The 18,016-nt window shown below is 36.8% G+C and overlaps 1 protein-coding gene across 1 annotated transcript; it reads left to right on the top strand.

The window, feature by feature from the left end:
• Window positions 1-1,550: 1,550 nt before the first annotated feature.
• On the top strand, window positions 1,551-17,356 carry LOC146138866 (NFU1 iron-sulfur cluster scaffold homolog, mitochondrial-like). Its single transcript, XM_083394714.1, has 7 exons — window positions 1,551-1,737; window positions 5,310-5,471; window positions 6,053-6,197; window positions 6,882-6,945; window positions 11,964-12,096; window positions 15,965-16,077; window positions 17,174-17,356. The coding sequence occupies exons 1-7, from the start codon at window positions 1,551-1,553 to the stop codon at window positions 17,354-17,356; spliced, it is 987 nt and encodes a 328-aa protein (XP_083250840.1).
• Window positions 17,357-18,016: the final 660 nt, after the last annotated feature.

The raw sequence follows: 18,016 nt of genomic DNA, 5'->3' as shown, positions 1-18,016 counted from the left end.
GTGAGTTCGAACCTCACTGTAGGCCAGTTGTTTTTCTGGCCTGCCTTGCTTACATCATTGATCGACAGATTCGGTGAGTCTGCGATGGCTTTTTGGTGTACTATAATGATATGTAAGCCGCAATCGTTGGTCAAAAAGCAGCTTCCGAGGGGCTAAATTGCAGCTGACAGCTGTTTCAAACACATATGTGCGTGTCTTTCATTCAACTCAAAAATGACTGACTAATACTTTGACCATTTTTCTTACATAAGTGGATCAGGGTGTCGGATCTATTTTCAAAGTGTGTTTTGTTTCTTGAAGCTTGAGTTTTGGCTTCAAAATTCCTAGAATGTAGCTTGATAATAAATTGCAAAGTCAAAAAGGTTGATTTATTATCAAGCTACATTACAGATCCGTGCATAGTGTATCCTAGAATGTACATACTAAAATAAGTTGGCCTTCTTCTGGTATTTATTTGCGTGTCCAGAGTTTTTCATAAAGATCAGCGAATGACACACACGGCCAACAAGACGCAAAGTAAAATGACATTAAACAAGAACCGTGTGTGTCATTCCCTGATGAAGGCTTTCTGAATAGCTAGCCGAAACGTTGGACAAACAAATGAATACCAGAAGAACTTATTTTAGTATATACCATGCCTGGTAGCAACAGCATATTTATTACTAGAATGCACGTTTACGTCTTTTTGGTGAAGTTTTTTTATTTTACTGTGCAATGGAATTTTACCTTCGTTCGTCCGCTTCCTCATTCGTCATTACACCATAGTAGCAAATACAAGACTGGTACAGAATTCTCGCAATTTCACAACCGTTTCATCGATATAGCGATACCCAAGATCCAAAAACTTACTTGTAGTGGCCAGAGTGTGATGTCAGTGCAGTGGTGCAACTTTGGCGCCCTGTTCTGTAGCCATCCGAAACTTGACAACAGAAATGACGAGCAGTAAGTACACGCTTGCTGAGAGATTTTTCCATTTTTTGTGCCGTTTTGGGTTAGCAAATACTTACGCTTATGCAAACTGAAACTACCGAGTCAGTAAATTCGATAGGAGTTTTTGACTTATACGTTTTATAGTTAACAGTTTTCCTGACGCTTGATTGAAAAGCTGTTAACGCTGTCAAAGTTTCCCTGTGACAAAAAAAAACTTTTGAATTGTGCTTTTATGGCGAACATAAATCAGAATCCCAATAATTTATTGATTGCTTCCCGGCTAAAGTTCCGATTTCGGCACAAAGCAGCAGATTTTGCCTACTTTATGAAAGGGAGCTTAATTTTTGTTTGGCAAAAAACTGTAGCTGATAAAGCAAAGTTGTTCAACGGCCCGTTCTAGAAGTCGAAAAATGCCTACAACAACTGATGTTAAACAAAAATAAAATTATAACGTAAATAGCATAACAGCACAACGTTTATTTACAAACGAGGAGTCGAACACGCGGCCCGTTACATTTTGTGCGGCTTGAGCCTGACGCAACCTACAAAAAACATATTTTTTATCTTTCCATGTCTCATTGGCCTCTAAATAACGTGATCTTTGTAACAGCCTCGGCGTAATGCGTCCCACCTCGGCGCGTATAGACCCACAGCTCGACTACTTTTCCGCCTTCTTCCAATGCAATTCCCTGGGGCCGGTCACCTACTCAATGACGTCATCGACCCATCAGCCCCACCTGACCCAGCCCCATCGCTTGGGAAGCAGAATCGTGGTGGCAAGACCTGGTCTTGTAGTGATACGAAATGGTAAGTTAGAAAGATAACAACTGAAATGTACATGAACGTTCATATACACAATGTGGTTTATGTGGTCAAACCCTTCTGGAGTCTTATTGGCCAACAATAACGGTATACATTATAGTACATCATTATACATTTCGCCTCTAAGCCTGTGTAAATGAATTTTACCTTCGTTCGTCCGCTTCCTCATTCGTCATTACACCATAGTAGCAAATACAAGACTGGTACAGAATTCTCGCAATTTCACAACCGTTTCATCGATATAGCGATACCACAAAACAACAATTTTTAAACAATTTTTCAATTAAATAATTTGAAGATTGAAACCCAGCAGAAACTCTTCGGCTAACTATTCAGAAAGTCTTCATCAGGGAATGAAACACACGACCAACAAGACGCAAAGTAAAATGACAAAAAAATCCGGTTACAGTAGAGTTTGAGTTAATTACCGGTCTGTAGGTCTGTGCTGTATTAGGTGCCGGCCTGTTGTCCTTATTTAATATTTTCCGTTGACGTAACTATATATGACGTCATACGTAAATTTCCCTTACTAGACATTTGTTATATTTCGAAGTTGATAGAACTTCAGTTTTAAACCAGTATGCAGTGCAAAAAAAGTTTGCCGACCCTGACTTAAAACAACTTAGAAAGCGCTGCCGGCAGGTACGCTCATTTTCAAGATCCAGCGGTTTTAAAACGCAGTAGCGACGCAATTTCTCCGGCATTCAAACTCTATAAACTTTTCGCCAATGTTGCGTCCTGTACTAAACAACAAGGAACTGTAATCGATATTATTCCTCCCGCCGGGACCGGTGTTCAAGCAAAAATCGATTAAGTTGCTGGCTCAGGTTTTTCTTCGCGCCTTTTTCTTCCGCCAGCAGAATAACTGTTGCTTAAGGTCAATGCCGCCAGCTATCTCCATTTAAAGACAGGTCAGTTAATAGAGCGAGCCTGGCTTGGCTTGACTTGCCTTGGAAGAAACAAATGATTAGATTTAAGCCGCTTTGTTTCTACCTTTGAACCAATCTTGCAAGTTATAGCAAAGGTAAACTGTAGGGGGCGGCTGACTTTAACGACCTAAGGGTATTTCGCTGCTCCCTGGGAATCTACTTCCCAAACAATCAACATATCTATCTATATAGTCCAATCCTAGGTAGAAATTAGCTTCTCTTTAGAGAACTAGCTTTTTTTGCTGGTAAAAATTAGCTTATTTAGGTTAAAGCATATTTTCAACCATCTCTAAGTTGGTAAGGTTTGGTTATTTGTAGTAGCAAAGTTCAACTTTGGTGTAGGTCAACCTCAGACGTTTGTAAAAAATTAGCTTCTTTAGAGAATTAGCTGCTGTTTGATGGTAAAAAATTGCTTCTGTAGATTGAAGCACATTTTAAACAATTTATTGTGTCTCTAGGTTAGTAAGGTTTGGTTATTTGTAGTAGCAAAGTTCAACTGTGGTGTTGGTCAACCTCAGACGCTTGTAAAAATACACTGAAAATTTCTTTAGATTGCAGAATGTTTTCGACCATTGAGTATAGGATTAAATCTTAGACAATATTATCGATTGCGTGTCTCGGATAGTAAGGTTTGGTGATTTGCAACTTCGTTTTTGGTTGTACCCAAGTTACCAAGGCAAAGAGCAACACAAAACGAGTTAAACTACACAAATCTCGGGTGCATGAGTGCAGTGTACATTTCGGAGGTACGGCCGTTAATTAAACTACAGCAATATATGAATTAAAAAAAGTTAAATTAAAACAGTAAAGTGCCGAATAGTGGAACAAAGCAAAAGCTTGAGGTTCAAAGTAGATTTGATGCAATTTTGTAGCCCAACTAGTTTGTTGAAATGAGTAAAGCGTATACGCACTTTAAGGATCAAGTTGTAGCAGCTCATGTTGCCTGCTGATTAAAAAACGGAACCCTATAGTCTTAAAACACTAAAAGAGTAAGCCATTCAGTCAGCCAGTCACACAGTCAGTCAGTGAGGCAACAATATTGTTTTATTACTTGGCAATAATGGGATTTTCCAGGGCTTTCCTTTTTCAATCAGACATCATGCATTATTGATCGCTCTTATCGTAGCTCATGTCGCCCTTGTGCGTGGTTGGGCTTGCAACGGACGTTGGCAAGACGCAACGTAATAATGTCGCGCTACTTTGGTGACGCTTAACTAGCTGGAACGCGACACGCAGTCACTGGATATTTGGCTATTTGTAGCTTCTTCAGTATCTTAAAATTTGCGTAAGACCCTTAAGTGAATATTTATCCTGTCGCCAGCATTTCAAATGCAGTTGCTTCTGACAGGAAGCTTAATTGCTAAAAATGTTGTGCTAGTACGAGTAATAGGCTATGTTACTATACTTGGGAACAAATTTCAGTTCGTTGGGATTTGAACTTTCTGAGGTGATAAAACATTGGATTGTTGGTTGATTTTAACGATATGTCGGTTGCAAGTTGAATACACTTCTTTAGTCGTACGAACCTTTAAGCAAAGACGCTAGTTTAGATAGAATTATGATTTATGGACCAAGACAGTTGTGCTTTGGAATTTAAACTTTCTGAGATCCTAAAACGTTGGAGGTTTTGCTGATTTTAATGACATGCCGGTCGTTAACTTGAATACACTTCTGTAGTCGTGCGCATGTTTGAGAAAAGACACTAGTTTAGATATATTTATGATTTGTGAACCAAGACAGTTCTGCCTAATTGCTTCTTTTAATTTTTTTTTTTTTAAATTTAATTGTAATGTAAAATAATTCTGTGGCTTTTAACAGCATTCCGTGTTGCAGATTTGCCCTTTAGATTTTCCACCCTCTCTGGGTTCTGATATTTTAAATGTAGTCGCGGAAAAAACTTACTTGTAGTGGCCAGAGTGTGATGTCAGTGCAGTGGTGCAACTTTGGCGCCCTGTTCTGTAGCCATCCGAAACTTGACAACAGAAATGACGAGCAGTAAGTACACGCTTGCTGAGAGATTTTTCCATTTTTTGTGCCGTTTTGGGTTAGCAAATACTTACGCTTATGCAAACTGAAACTACCGAGTCAGTAAATTCGATAGGAGTTTTTGACTTATACGTTTTATAGTTAACAGTTTTTCTGACGCTTGATTGAAAAGCTGTTAACGCTGTCAAAGTTTCCCTGTGACAAAAAAAAACTTTTGAATTGTGCTTTTATGGCGAACATAAATCAGAATCCCAATAATTTATTGATTGCTTCCCGGCTAAAGTTCCGATTTCGGCACAAAGCAGCAGATTTTGCCTACTTTATGAAAGGGAGCTTAATTTTTGTTTGGCAAAAAACTGTAGCTGATAAAGCAAAGTTGTTCAACGGCCCGTTCTAGAAGTCGAAAAATGCCTACAACAACTGATGTTAAACAAAAATAAAATTATAACGTAAATAGCATAACAGCACAACGTTTATTTACAAACGAGGAGTCGAACACGCGGCCCGTTACATTTTGTGCGGCTTGAGCCTGACGCAACCTACAAAAAACATATTTTTTATCTTTCCATGTCTCATTGGCCTCTAAATAACGTGATCTTTGTAACAGCCTCGGCGTAATGCGTCCCACCTCGGCGCGTATAGACCCACAGCTCGACTACTTTTCCGCCTTCTTCCAATGCAATTCCCTGGGGCCGGTCACCTACTCAATGACGTCATCGACCCATCAGCCCCACCTGACCCAGCCCCATCGCTTGGGAAGCAGAATCGTGGTGGCAAGACCTGGTCTTGTAGTGATACGAAATGGTAAGTTAGAAAGATAACAACTGAAATGTACATGAACGTTCATATACACAATGTGGTTTATGTGGTCAAACCCTTCTGGAGTCTTATTGGCCAACAATAACGGTATACATTATAGTACATCATTATACATTTCGCCTCTAAGCCTGTGTAAATGACGGAGTAACGAAAAGTTGTAACAAGAAAACGACTTTTTACGTGGCTTTTTATTACTTTATTAATATTTTTTAATGGGCTTATTTATCATTTTATTAATAAGAGATCACTTGCTCTTAGACTAGAGTAAAATGAAATTACCAAATTTTACAAAAACAATTACAGATTTTAACAGAACGTTTATTTATACCCAAGGCATTTTTTAAGCCAGACAAGAAAAACGAATTTCGCAATAATATGATTTGTTGTATGTGTTTTAATCCTAATATCATGAAATCATGAAGCAAGATTGTCCAATAACTTGTATATTATCTGTTGCGAAGTATTAATGAATTTTTAGCCATTTTGCGAAAAGCATTGAATTCCAAATGACTTCTTTGCAACACTGAAATATAGATTTTTGAAAAAACAAAAACAACTTATTCCAGGTTCGGACGTCCACATTGACGCAGTAAGCACGAACAAGGAAAACACGATGCTGTTTTACCCGAACGTGCAAGTCTTGCCGCCCACAGGACAGAAAAAGATCAAGTTCTCCTCCAACACGCTTTGCCTGCATTCGCCCCTCGTAAGGTTAGTGACGTCACAAGTTTTTAAAAAATGACGTCACCTAAAAGCTTGAAGTGACGTAATTATTTTTAGCTGGAAATGCAAGAAATATTTAAAAAGAACAACTTTAGTTTACTTTTAAGTTTCATCATAGACAATTTTTCACTCAGAAAATCGGTAGTGCTCAATGGATAAAAGGTACTTTTTCCAATTTATTAGGGAGGAACTTGCTGTAGGGTTGATAAGTTAAGTACATGATTATCGACCAATGCCTTGGCCTGGCGATAATTCAATTTCCTGCGAGATAATTTATCAAATCTAACTATCGAGCAATAACATTAAAGCTTTAAACATGGATTTTTTTAAAGCAAACAGCTCATGTCAACACTATGTGGGCCATTCAATGTCATTTGTGACTTATTCGTGTACAGAGCTGCATATTAGTGTAAAAACGATTTTTGTGAAACCTTTTATTTCTACGTAATTGTATGTCCTAAAACATTTAAATCATTCCTTCTTAGATTGGACGTAAACTTATAAATATTTGGCAATTTTTATAACAAAAATTTATATCCAAACCTACACCAATGGAAGTAATTTCTTGTACAACAATGATGTCGAAAACTACAAGAAAAAGTCGCAATTAATGTATTTCGCCAGGAGAAACTTTATCATTAAACCCTCTGGGAAATTTTCTTTTTTTTTCAGGCAGCTGATGAAGCTTAGGGGGATTTCCCGAGTGACCTTGACACCGGACTGCGTCAAAGTCAAGGTTGGTTGTTTGTTTTTTCACCAATAATCATTGTTGTAATGTCTTAAGTCATTGACTTGACTTAAGTGCACTTAAGTCACTGTTTTCCAATGACTTGACTTGAGTCTTTCTAACAAAATGACTTGACTTGACAAGTTATTTGGATAAATGACTTTGGTTAAAATTAAGTGTTTCCATTAGGCATTTTACGTTTAAAAATTTCTTCAGGCTGAATGACACTGAACGCTCGTAGTGCAATTATTGGCAACGTACTTAATATCATTCAAAGAACGCAGGATCCATACAGACGTTTTAAATTAACATATAAACTTTGCTACCAGGTATAGTAATATTAATTAAAAACAGATTCCTGGTAATTGTAATTGTCAACCAACGTTTCGGAAACTTATTCAAATCGCGATCATTAATATGTCATTAATCGAGTGTTTATTGGTAACGTACTTTCATATTATCGAAAAAACGCCGTGTCCATATAGACCAGGGGTGTTCAAATGATTTCTGCCATGATCCACCACAGTCAAACCTGACAACATGATGATCCACCAAATACGAATAATAAACATATTGGTCAAGCTTTAATTTTTATGGTGCTTTATTTATGTAAATGTACCCTACAACATATTGATAACTTTTAAAAGTCAAAAGTGAATTGTGTGCAGCACCAAGAATGTTTCAGTGAGAAAAATGATGAGTTGGTTTAGACCAGGGGTCGGCAACCTTTTTCTAGTCGCGGGCCAACACCAAACTCAGAAAGGTCTTTGTGGGCCGAACAAAATGTTAACTGAGAATTGTGTTACTAAATTGTTAAAACAACTTTTAATCAGGCGGACCTCGGATCTTTTTTTCACTTTAAAGCGTGTTTAATTACATTTAAGGAGGCAGTGAAGTGTTGGCGCAAAGCGCGAAAAAAGCCGTTTGTTTGGTTAAAATTTGAGTCCACACGTCATCCATACTACTAATATAAAAGTGTAATAAAAGCACTAACGCGATAACTTTAATAGTTAATCTTGTTTAGTTTTTGTTAACTTTTGTAAGTCAAGGGCACGTTGCGAGCGAAGCGAGCGCGATTATTTTAGGTATACCAGCATTTCTTTTGAATTTCTTGAAGTTTTTATTACATTGCCGAAAATAAAAAATGTTAAAAAATATATGACCAATATATTTTAATACGTTTTCCGCGCTGATCTAGTTCAAAAGACAGCATCAAAACGTAAACAAGCTGGACGTAGAAAAATCATTCGCGCAAAGCGCAAAAATTTTTCGCACTTACGTATAGTTAAAACAGTCAAAAAGTAAGTATTTTATTTTTTCAAGACTACATTAGAAGATCCGCGCAAAACGTTGAAAAGATCCGCAACCATTTGAACATGACCGATATAGACCTTTCAATTCAATATATAAACTGTTGCTACCAGGCATAAATCAAAAACAACTCATCTATCCATGATTACGTTTTAACCATGAAAAGTTTGAAATTCTTCCCCGACACCTATTTCTTCACTAATTCCGACCAAATTTCATTGAAAACCCGATAGCATGCCAAACCATTTATGTGACTGTGTGTGATCCCGACATGAAACTTCTTTTCAACCGTATAGGGCAGGGGTTCTTAAACTGGGGTCCATGGACCCCTGGGGATCCGTGAACTAGATTTAGGGGTCCATGAAACCCTAATTGAAATAATAATGTATATATATTCGTAATCATTTTTTTAAAGAAAAGAGTTTATTTAAAAAATAACATTTTTGCACTGACTGTATTAAGACTCTATTTCACTTTCACGTTTTTTGGACTCCATCAACAGGATTATGAAGTCTATTTGTATTGTGACGTCAATTGATGACGTCCTTTTTAAAATTTCTTGCCTACTGTGTTCCACGCCAAGCAAGAAAAATGTTTAGGGGTCCGCGAAAAAAAAAGTTTAAGAATATCGGCTTTAACGCAAACGACATCCGCTGGGGTAAATCTCTTCCGGGCGGAGATTTTATCGCGTAAACCCCGCAGAAACGAAACCTCACACATCAACTCGGCTAGTTTTGTCGGCGGGCCCATGCGCACCGGAATCCGGCCGAAGGTTGTCGCGCGCTCGATGAATTATTAATTAGAATGTAGCGTGTAGCGTAGGCGGCTTGACACTGGCGACCGTTTCGCGGCCTGCTCGCGAAAATAGGCGCTTTCTTGTCGTTGTTAGATAAGTTAGATTGCTTTGAGTAATGTGTAAAAAATTCTGATCGACATCTTGTTTACTTCCGGAGATATTACACGATCAAATGTCGAGCTATATACTTCCCTTTGGTTAGTGTAGCGGGGCTTGGCGCTACTGTCTTCGCATAAGTGTTGTAATGGCTTTAGTCAATGACTTGATTAATAACTTGATTTCAGTGCACTTAAGTCAGTGTTTCCAAAAGTCTTGACTTGACTTCAGTGTTTTTGGGTTAAACGACTTTCCTTTATCTGAGTTGCTTTCATTTAATACATTTTAGAAACAAAAGTGGGTTATGCTTTTTAGTATTTCTTGTGCGAAATGTAGTCAGAGTAGAACGCGTTCACCTATTTATTTAGTTCAACATTTATTTTATTTTGATGCCGATTCCGTCACTTAGATTTTACTTAAACTGGGACTTGGCTTGCTATTTGTTCAAACTAACTTGACTTGGGCTTATGTGGATTTGCAAAATTAGGCTTATGTGGATTTGCCAATGACGTTACTTGCACTTATGTTAATTTGCGATTGGCTTTACTAGGAGTTCATTCTTTTTGCAATTGACCTGTTTACAAAATTGTGAAACACTGCATGACACGATTTTGAATTTTGGAAAGCACCACGAAGTCATTACAGTTTTCTCTTTCAAGGGTATCAGACGAAATGTCAAGTATCAGACATTCTTGTTAAACGTTCGAAAAATCCATAATTGTCGCAAATTGCCTCGATGTCACCTACAATATGACGTCATTTGGTATCGAATGGGATCGCGATACTTTTACTCCAATAAATCGGTATCGGAATAAAATGTAAAGTATCGGGCATCATCCTTGTTAGGCGCAAAATGCTCGTAATTGTTGGGGCAATAAACTTTCGCCAGAAAGAGGTGTTTTCCAGATCCTTTAATGACTCACACTTGGGTGACTCACCCTTGGGTGATTCACACAGTAAAGGTTACTCCGTGTGGTTTTAGGCTAAGACGTTGGTGGATCGACAAACTGACACTCGTTCTGACGTAACAAGGGCCGAAAGAAAACTAATTTATATAAATTGCTCCCATTGAATGAAGTTGACAAATCGTTTAAACCAATGGCCGGGAACCCATGGCTGCGAGCCATTTATGGCTCTTTTGAGGACGCCATATGCTTTTTTTTGGATAATGTATTCTTACTCTCAAATAAATCTATCCCTTTCAAACTGTTTTTTTAAACAATTTAGCAAAATTTTCCGCCGTCGGCGAGAAAATTTATCTTTTCGCGACTGTTATCTGATTTAATGGAATTCTTTCGTACCATTAAATTCCGTAATCAAAGTTTTGCAAACTTTTTATAGCCAAAAGTATTTTTTCGCGCTTAATATATGTTGTATTTTTAAACGGCCCAACTTTTTTTGCCAAGCCAATGTAGATGTTGAAAAATATAATATGGCTCTCATGACAATACAACCAAAAAAATACTTGGCTTTTATGGCTTCTTAAATTAACCTTTTAGCTGAAAAGGTTCCCGACCCCTGGTTTAAAAAAACATCATGACGCTTTTACCTATTTTGGCAAATTTCCTTTTAGAAATACACATATTTTTTTCTGAAGTACGAAAACAGAAAAAGGGTAGAAAAAAGTTCTAATTATCGAATAATATTGAACAGGGAATAGGGTGCGGGTATTAAAAAGATTGAAAAAATAATACTAAATTGTTATCAGTGACTCGTCAATAAATAAAGCTCCAGTATTATTGGGGACACATTAAACTTTAACGCCTTCCACTAAAAGACTCACGTCAGTTCGATTTCCAATTGCCAAATTGGTCGGTAATGCATTAAATCCCACTAACGGTTCCGAGGATTCAATTTCACATGCAACGCAACGTAAGCAAGCCCAGCGATTTCGTTTTTCCCCATTTTAATCAAGCTGAGCCGCTGGGCGTTAATTCCCAAACGCCCCATCTCATTTTCGTCATGCAGGAAATTGGCCGCGGCTTTTCACCGATCAGTTTCGAGGAAATGCGAATCGATGGGACGAGGCCTGCTCGTTTTGCTTGCGATCGATAGGGTTTTGTTCCAGGCTTAATTTCACGTTTTTTTAGATTTAACAACAAGACGAAACGCTATACTCGCAGCCAGTGTTGTAATACTTGAGTCATGACTTGGAATCACTATTTTAAATCATTTGACTTGACTTAAGTCACTATTTTAAATGACTTGACTTGACTTAAGTCGTTTGGGTGAAATTACTTGACTCAGGTCAATGACTTAAAATCACTTTTTTTAAATGAGTCGTCTTGACTTAAGTCTTCTGGATAAATGACTTGACTTGGACTTTAGACAAATAACTTGGATTAAAAGGAAATGTGTTTTTTAACACTTTGTCATAAAATTGAGTTATTCATCCCTTGTTGACGATTCAACTTAAAAATACAATTTGTCAACAGTGCCACATGTTTTCAGTGTTTTAATAAGATAAATGCGACTATTCACCAAGAATTTTTAAACAATTTGTAGTTAGTAGTTAAGTTATAGTTTAAAAAGCTTTATTGGATAAATTTGTTTAATAACCCAAAAAAGAAAGCTTGGGCATTTCATCATATTTCAAGTAACAATCCTATTCGCTTTTCGTTATTTCAATCAAAGAAAAATGAATAATTTAACAAATATCGGATTGAAGAAGTAAAATTTGGTGCAGGGCCTTAACGATTTTGTGCGGCTCAGACCTGTTCATAACGACTCATGACGTCAATACATCAATTACGTCATCAGTTACCGAATTCCAGGTATCGATCAATGTATTGGTTCTCTCTGTATTTACGCTTTATATTCTCAGATATGCCTCTCCACTGTCTCCTGGTCGACGTTAAAGCCCCACATACTGGACGCCCTTATCGAGTTCTTTTCGACTGACCTACAAGTGGTGACCAGCAGCAGCCCGCAACGAAAGCATTACCACAACAAAATGGGTTCGTTTATTTTTATTAAATTTATATGTTTTTGTGGGCTTAATAGACCCGGACACGAAGCCATATAACTTAGACTGTTTTGCTTTAGTCTACTATTTCCAGTGTTGTAATGACTAAGTTGACTTGACTTAAGTCTATTGACCAAAATGACTTGACTTGGCTTAATTATGTTGGGCGCGGGTCCATAATTCTACCACAACAAACATATTTTGGGTTAGGGTCCGGGTTAGCGTTTGGGTCTGGGTTTGTTAAACACTATCAAACGATAATACTTGACCCACCCTCACCGAAACACTTACCGACACCCTAACTCAAACATTGTGCATTGCCTAATAAAACTGTTTCAACGATGTGGTAGAATTCTAGATCAGGGCCGGATTTGGGACAAATGACTTAACTTGGACATTTCAAAATGACTTGTTTACAACACTGGCTATTTCTAAACATGTAAAAAATCCCGGCGCATTCCAGTCGTATAATTTTGACATGTACGAAAAATACGCTAAGTTGTATCAAATGTATGCTAAAACGACATCAAAACTGGATACATAAAAGTGCAAAAATGGCACCAAAATGAGTTGCAATATGTTTAAAAATAACACCAAAACTAACTGAAAAATATTATTTATTTTACTAGCAGACCAAGCAACTTAAAAACTTGTATGTGCATATCAGCTTAAAATGTACAAACAAACAAAAAATATTTGGTGAAAAGGGAAGACTATCACAAAGTCTTGTTAGCTGTCCTGTAATGTCACCGGCTTTTTCTTAAGTGCACTTAGTCCCAACATCGTTGACAGCTTTAGCACTGTTGTAATTGCATCTGACATTCAACACGAAGTAATCAATGTGTTGTTTTGGCCTTGTGACTTTTAGTGGTTTAAGTCAGGGGTCCGCAAATACTTTTTGACGCGACCCAAAATTACCAGTACCATGGTCTCGCGACCCAAATACTTCTCGAGATGTTTGTAATAAATAGCAACACAGTCACATTGTGTTTTATTAATTAGAACAAGTCTGCGTTATGTTTATTTAAAAATTGTTCTGTAACACAACTGAATATAAGTCTGGAGTTTTACTACGTGTGATGTATCATTCGTCAATATGTGTTCCTTGAGTTGCAGCCCTATTAACTCCCCGCCATAACCCTTTCAAACCCCGTCCGCTACTTAGCTTACTGCAATAATTACTGGCAAGGGGGTTAATGATTTTTGGCGCGAGTAAAAATGCCCGACGTCTCGCAATGCTTTTAGGAAACTCAGCGTTATAAGGCGCGGATTCAAGGATTTTGCGGGTTAATATATTTTAAGACATAATGTTACAAAATTGAACTAAGACACAAACATCTTAGCACAACAACGTTAAATAACCCTGCTATTTCCAGCCTAACTCAATGCGTCAAGCGCAACCAGATTGTCTGCATCTGGTTTTATTAGCAAAACTTTTCATCTAAAAGGATGGTCGACGCGCTTGACCACACAAAGATATATTTTCGCATCACGTTAGTGCCCCACAGCTGTATAGAAAACGCATTAACCACATAAAGATTCGCGTAAAGCGTCTTATAATATCTTGTTTATATCGTGTAAGTTTGTGAAAAACTACACAACCTGGTTAAGCAGTTTATGTTTGCCAAAAAGCTAATATTATCACACAAAATAATAATAGAATGCAACATGCTCACGACGCTTTGGTTAAAAAAAATGGGCTAAAAAGTAGAATAATGTTTTTTGGAAAAACATACTAGGAAGTAAACCCAGATCCCGGCTAAGCAGATTAGTTTGGTGTTTCGGTAATGGCCAAATATAGTGTTAGATTGTCAGTGCTCTTTTCCCTCACCTGGATCAAACAAAAGGCTGACGACATTTTACGGGTCTTAGTGTGTACATTTCGCGTGACAATGCTAGTCAAGCTCAAGTAAGACGGCTCTTGTGTATAATTTAGTGTACTAATGAAAACAATTAAAAACTTACCAAAGATAGGCTGCTATTAAAATACATTAAGGCTTTCGCGACCCAAACCTAATGGTCCCGCGACCCAAATTTGGGTCGCGACCCCGTATTTGCGGACCCCTGCTCTAAGTCAATAAAACGAACATATTAAACAAAACTTTGTAGCTTCAACTTATTTGTTATTACGAATCAATACTGTGTCCTGGAAAATGTGCCCAAATCAAAAACTAATTTCGTGATCTACGCTCGGTCGATTTTATTTTATAGCGGTATTAACCAAAATTGCTTTAGGTATTAAACTTCTGTCTGAAAAAACAAATTCTCACCGGAGAAAGTATTTCTAACAGCCATCGTATTTTATGGTGGGCTTTACTGAAATAATATCAAATTTTAACTTGTTGTTCATTGAACAGGTGATCAAACTTTTAAATGCGAAGCAAATATTTTGCAGATATTTCTACACATTTCTAGCAATCTATATAGTTTGGGTGTTCAATTTTAACTATAATTATCCGGTGGTAGTAAATAAAAAATACTAAGTATTCTATAATTAGTACACTGAAAGCCATCGCAGAATCACGGAATCTGTAGATCAATGCTCTTATTATATTCTATTATTATTATGGACTTTAGAATCGCTACTTATTCTGGGTCGGTGTCGGTGTTACTCCGCCGCTGTTTCTTTTTTTGTTTTATTTCGACCAAATAGGTGCTTTTGACTGAAACAAAAAATAAAACAGTAAATTGATAATTTTGAACAACCTAATCATCAACAATTTTTTCAGGTCACATTTTATCTCTTTAAGCAACCAATGTGATCCATTTTCAAAACATTTGTTTTACTCTACAAAGTGAATATTTGACGTAATACAAAGTCACGTGATTGGAATTTACCGATTTGAATTTGTTTTTTGCTGCTTTAAATTATCATCGATGGTTTTTGCGGCTCACTTTGTTTTCTCTTTAAGCAACCAATGTGAACCACAAGCATTTATTTTACACTACATAGAAAATATTTGACGCATTACAAAGTCCTCAGATTACACAGAATTAGTTTACCATAGCTTACACAGAATTATCTTGATGCTAATTAAGTGTTGGAAAAGGCTGGAAAAAGGCCAGTTTTTGCTGTACATATATACAGTATGTTTTACGTCAAAATAATCATTTTAAAACTAAATTAGATCTTTATTCCTACTACTTCTTGGAAATTTACAGGAATAAAAACTTATTACACTTATTACGCTAAGTTTTATTTGTTCATTGCTGCGGAAGATTGGTTTGGGCATATTCATTGGCACGCAAATTAAAAAAAAATAGAAATACTAGAAATGCATCTTCGGTGATCCAACAGTTGGTATCCAACTTAAGAAATCCAGAGGCTTCACAAAACAACTTCTACAAACGCAGCAGATTGCATTTCCATTTGCAAAATCGATCAGGTGGCAATGTCCGATTTGTTTCTATCGATCGCTGACCCTCTGAACGTTTCTGTCTTCGCCAAATCCCGTTGATAGATAGATCGAAATTAATTTATCTGGTGATTATCGATAAATGCCACGTGTACCTTGTGACAAGCTTAATTGAAAACCGCGCAGTAAATCTTAATATTGACTAGTGCTTGTAAAACATCATAATCCTGTAAAAAATGCGATTTAATTTTTAATCTTAATTTTAGTCGAACAGAAGGCAAAAAAAACTAATAAAATCTGTCATATGTGCGTGAAATGCTTTATTGTGAAAAATACACCAATTACTTTTTTTAATAAAACCCCTAAACCTTTTAATTATTTAAACTTTTTTGTATTGTGACAGGTTAGCCATAAAACCCCCGTTTTCCAAGCAAGTATTTTTTTAAATCAATTCGTTTTAACTACTTTGCTAATAAATTTTTAACCCACGCGATTCCACCACAGGTGAATGCGTTTGCGATCACCTGAAAAGCGAAAACGACGTGGTTCTTGAAGACCTGATCAACCGAAGGTTGCGTCCAGCTGTTCAGGAAGAAGGCGGAGATGTCGTGTTTAAGGTAAACTTACAAGTCGAGTGTTGTTCATCGAATTTATATACAAGGTAGACCAAGACTGGTAGCACCTTTTTAGGGCCACCATGTTATGTACATATTGTTCGCGGGCCAAACATATTAGGCTGCATGAATGCCACGAAACCTCAACAGTTGATTAATTAAAATGAGACGTTGTTTCAAACCATAACTGAACATTTTAAACACATCTGCCGTTTATATTTTAATTTCCCTTACTTTAACGTAGAAAATCTGTTTCAAAAAAATATTTTAGGAGGCAACGCTTTTGATGGATTACCGTTAGTATGCTTGTTGTGCTTTTATGTCAAGAAGAGCACCTCGTTAACATACTTTGCCTTGCAGCAAACGCATATTTATTATCTTTATGAGACCTGGAATCCAGCTACGAAACCCTAGAATTAATTCATTAACGGGAAAAGTTTTAAACCATGCGCGAACAGTTTAAACACATCTGACGTTTATTGATTACTGATCCCTGGTTATTTTATCTTATAAAACGAAAATAGATTTACCTTTAAACCAATATTTTTTAACTCACATTTAGTCACGTTACGTATGTTGCTTTTGGTTCTACTATTATTTTTTTACTTTTACTTTTACTTTTTGCTACAGTATGACAACCAGTTGCTACAGTATGACAACCAGTTTATGCATCTGCATTGTTTACCACCCTGTTGAAAAGGTGGATGGTTTCTGCAAAAATACGTTTTTATTTCCTCCGACAAACCTTTATATTATCAAACTTTGCGCTTGGGCTTTTTCCTCTTTTCGCAACTTCCTTAAAAATTAGCACCTTTTGATGTTAAACAGATATAGCTGTGTTGATGGGGTGCTAATTAATGCTTCATATGTAGAAACTCAGGATAATAAGAATTGCGTTTCACCTTTTATAAGTGATGCTTGAAATGCTTCTTAGTCACATTAACTGAAGATGATACAAGCTCATATCGAAACGTCTTAATCAAGATGCTGTCGATCTACTCGACCTTTTGCCGTTAAAATTCATTATCAAAATTTTGTTTCTATCAATTTGCTTCGAAATCGTGCCACAGCTTCCCACACTCGTGTTTTCCATTTACAGGAATTCAACGAGAAGTCGGGCAAGGCTTACGTCTACCTTCACGGAACTTGCTTGAGAAACCAAGGCGCAACCAAAGCGATCAAGAGCGCAATCCTATGTATGCTGCAGTTCCACGTCACCGAAGTGAAAACAATCGTCGGGGTTCGTAACATATTCCTTTTGACCGGAGTTGCAAAGACTTAGGCCTTGACTTAGCTGCACTTTATTCACGGTTTAAAATAATTAGGCTTAAGTCCTTTGGTAAAATGACTTTACTTAAGTCTTTCGGACAAATCAGTTGACTTGTACTTAACTTTTGGGCTTGAAGTCATTATGTCAAAAAACTTTTTTTGGTTGAAATTATTTTTTTCCATACTTTTTTAATAAAACTGGGTTATTTGTCTCAATGCTTGCGCGTAAAACAATTTCCCTTCTATTGCGTTTCACGTCATTTTTTAGCTGATATAGTAAACACTATTTTACAAAATTGGGGTATTTATCTTAATATTTGCCCGTTAAACAATTAGCCGGCTCTATGTTTGTTTTTTGTTTTGTTATTTTTTAGTTCAGTTATTGCTCATATTCGGACAGTTTACTTAATTTAATAATTTATATTTGTATCAATGACTTGACTTGGACTTGATATATTTTTTAAATCTTTGACTTGCACTTTAGTTCGTTTAGAAAATGGCTTAAATGGGACTCGAGTCATTTAAAAATGATTTGTTCGTAACACTGTCATAACGTCCAAAAAAGAAAATATACTTTTAAAATCTAGCGTTGCCGTATATAATGCAATATATAGAAGGGCGTATCTTTATGGAATCCAAAACCATTGGCAGCAGGTTTCTGTTTGTCGATCAC

Source organism: Ascidiella aspersa, chromosome 7 (genome assembly GCF_963924565.1).
Source record: "Ascidiella aspersa chromosome 7, kaAscAspe10.2, whole genome shotgun sequence".
NCBI classification, from domain to species: Eukaryota; Metazoa; Chordata; class Ascidiacea; order Phlebobranchia; family Ascidiidae; genus Ascidiella; species Ascidiella aspersa.
Note: the sequence above shows the minus strand (reverse complement) of the source record. Positions and strands in the feature narration are given on the sequence as shown.

What these genes read in the sequence shown, in the direction of transcription:
- LOC146138866 (XM_083394714.1), top strand. Translation starts at nt 1,551, where the DNA reads ATGCGTCCCACCTCGGCGCGTATAGACCCACAGCTCGACTACTTTTCC. An exon ending in CTGCATTCGCCCCTCGTAAG is followed by an intron (nt 6,198 to 6,881) that starts GTTAGTGACGTC and finishes TTTTTTTTTCAG; the next exon opens with GCAGCTGATGAAGCTTAGGG. An exon ending in GCATTACCACAACAAAATGG is followed by an intron (nt 12,097 to 15,964) that starts GTTCGTTTATTT and finishes ATTCCACCACAG; the next exon opens with GTGAATGCGTTTGCGATCAC.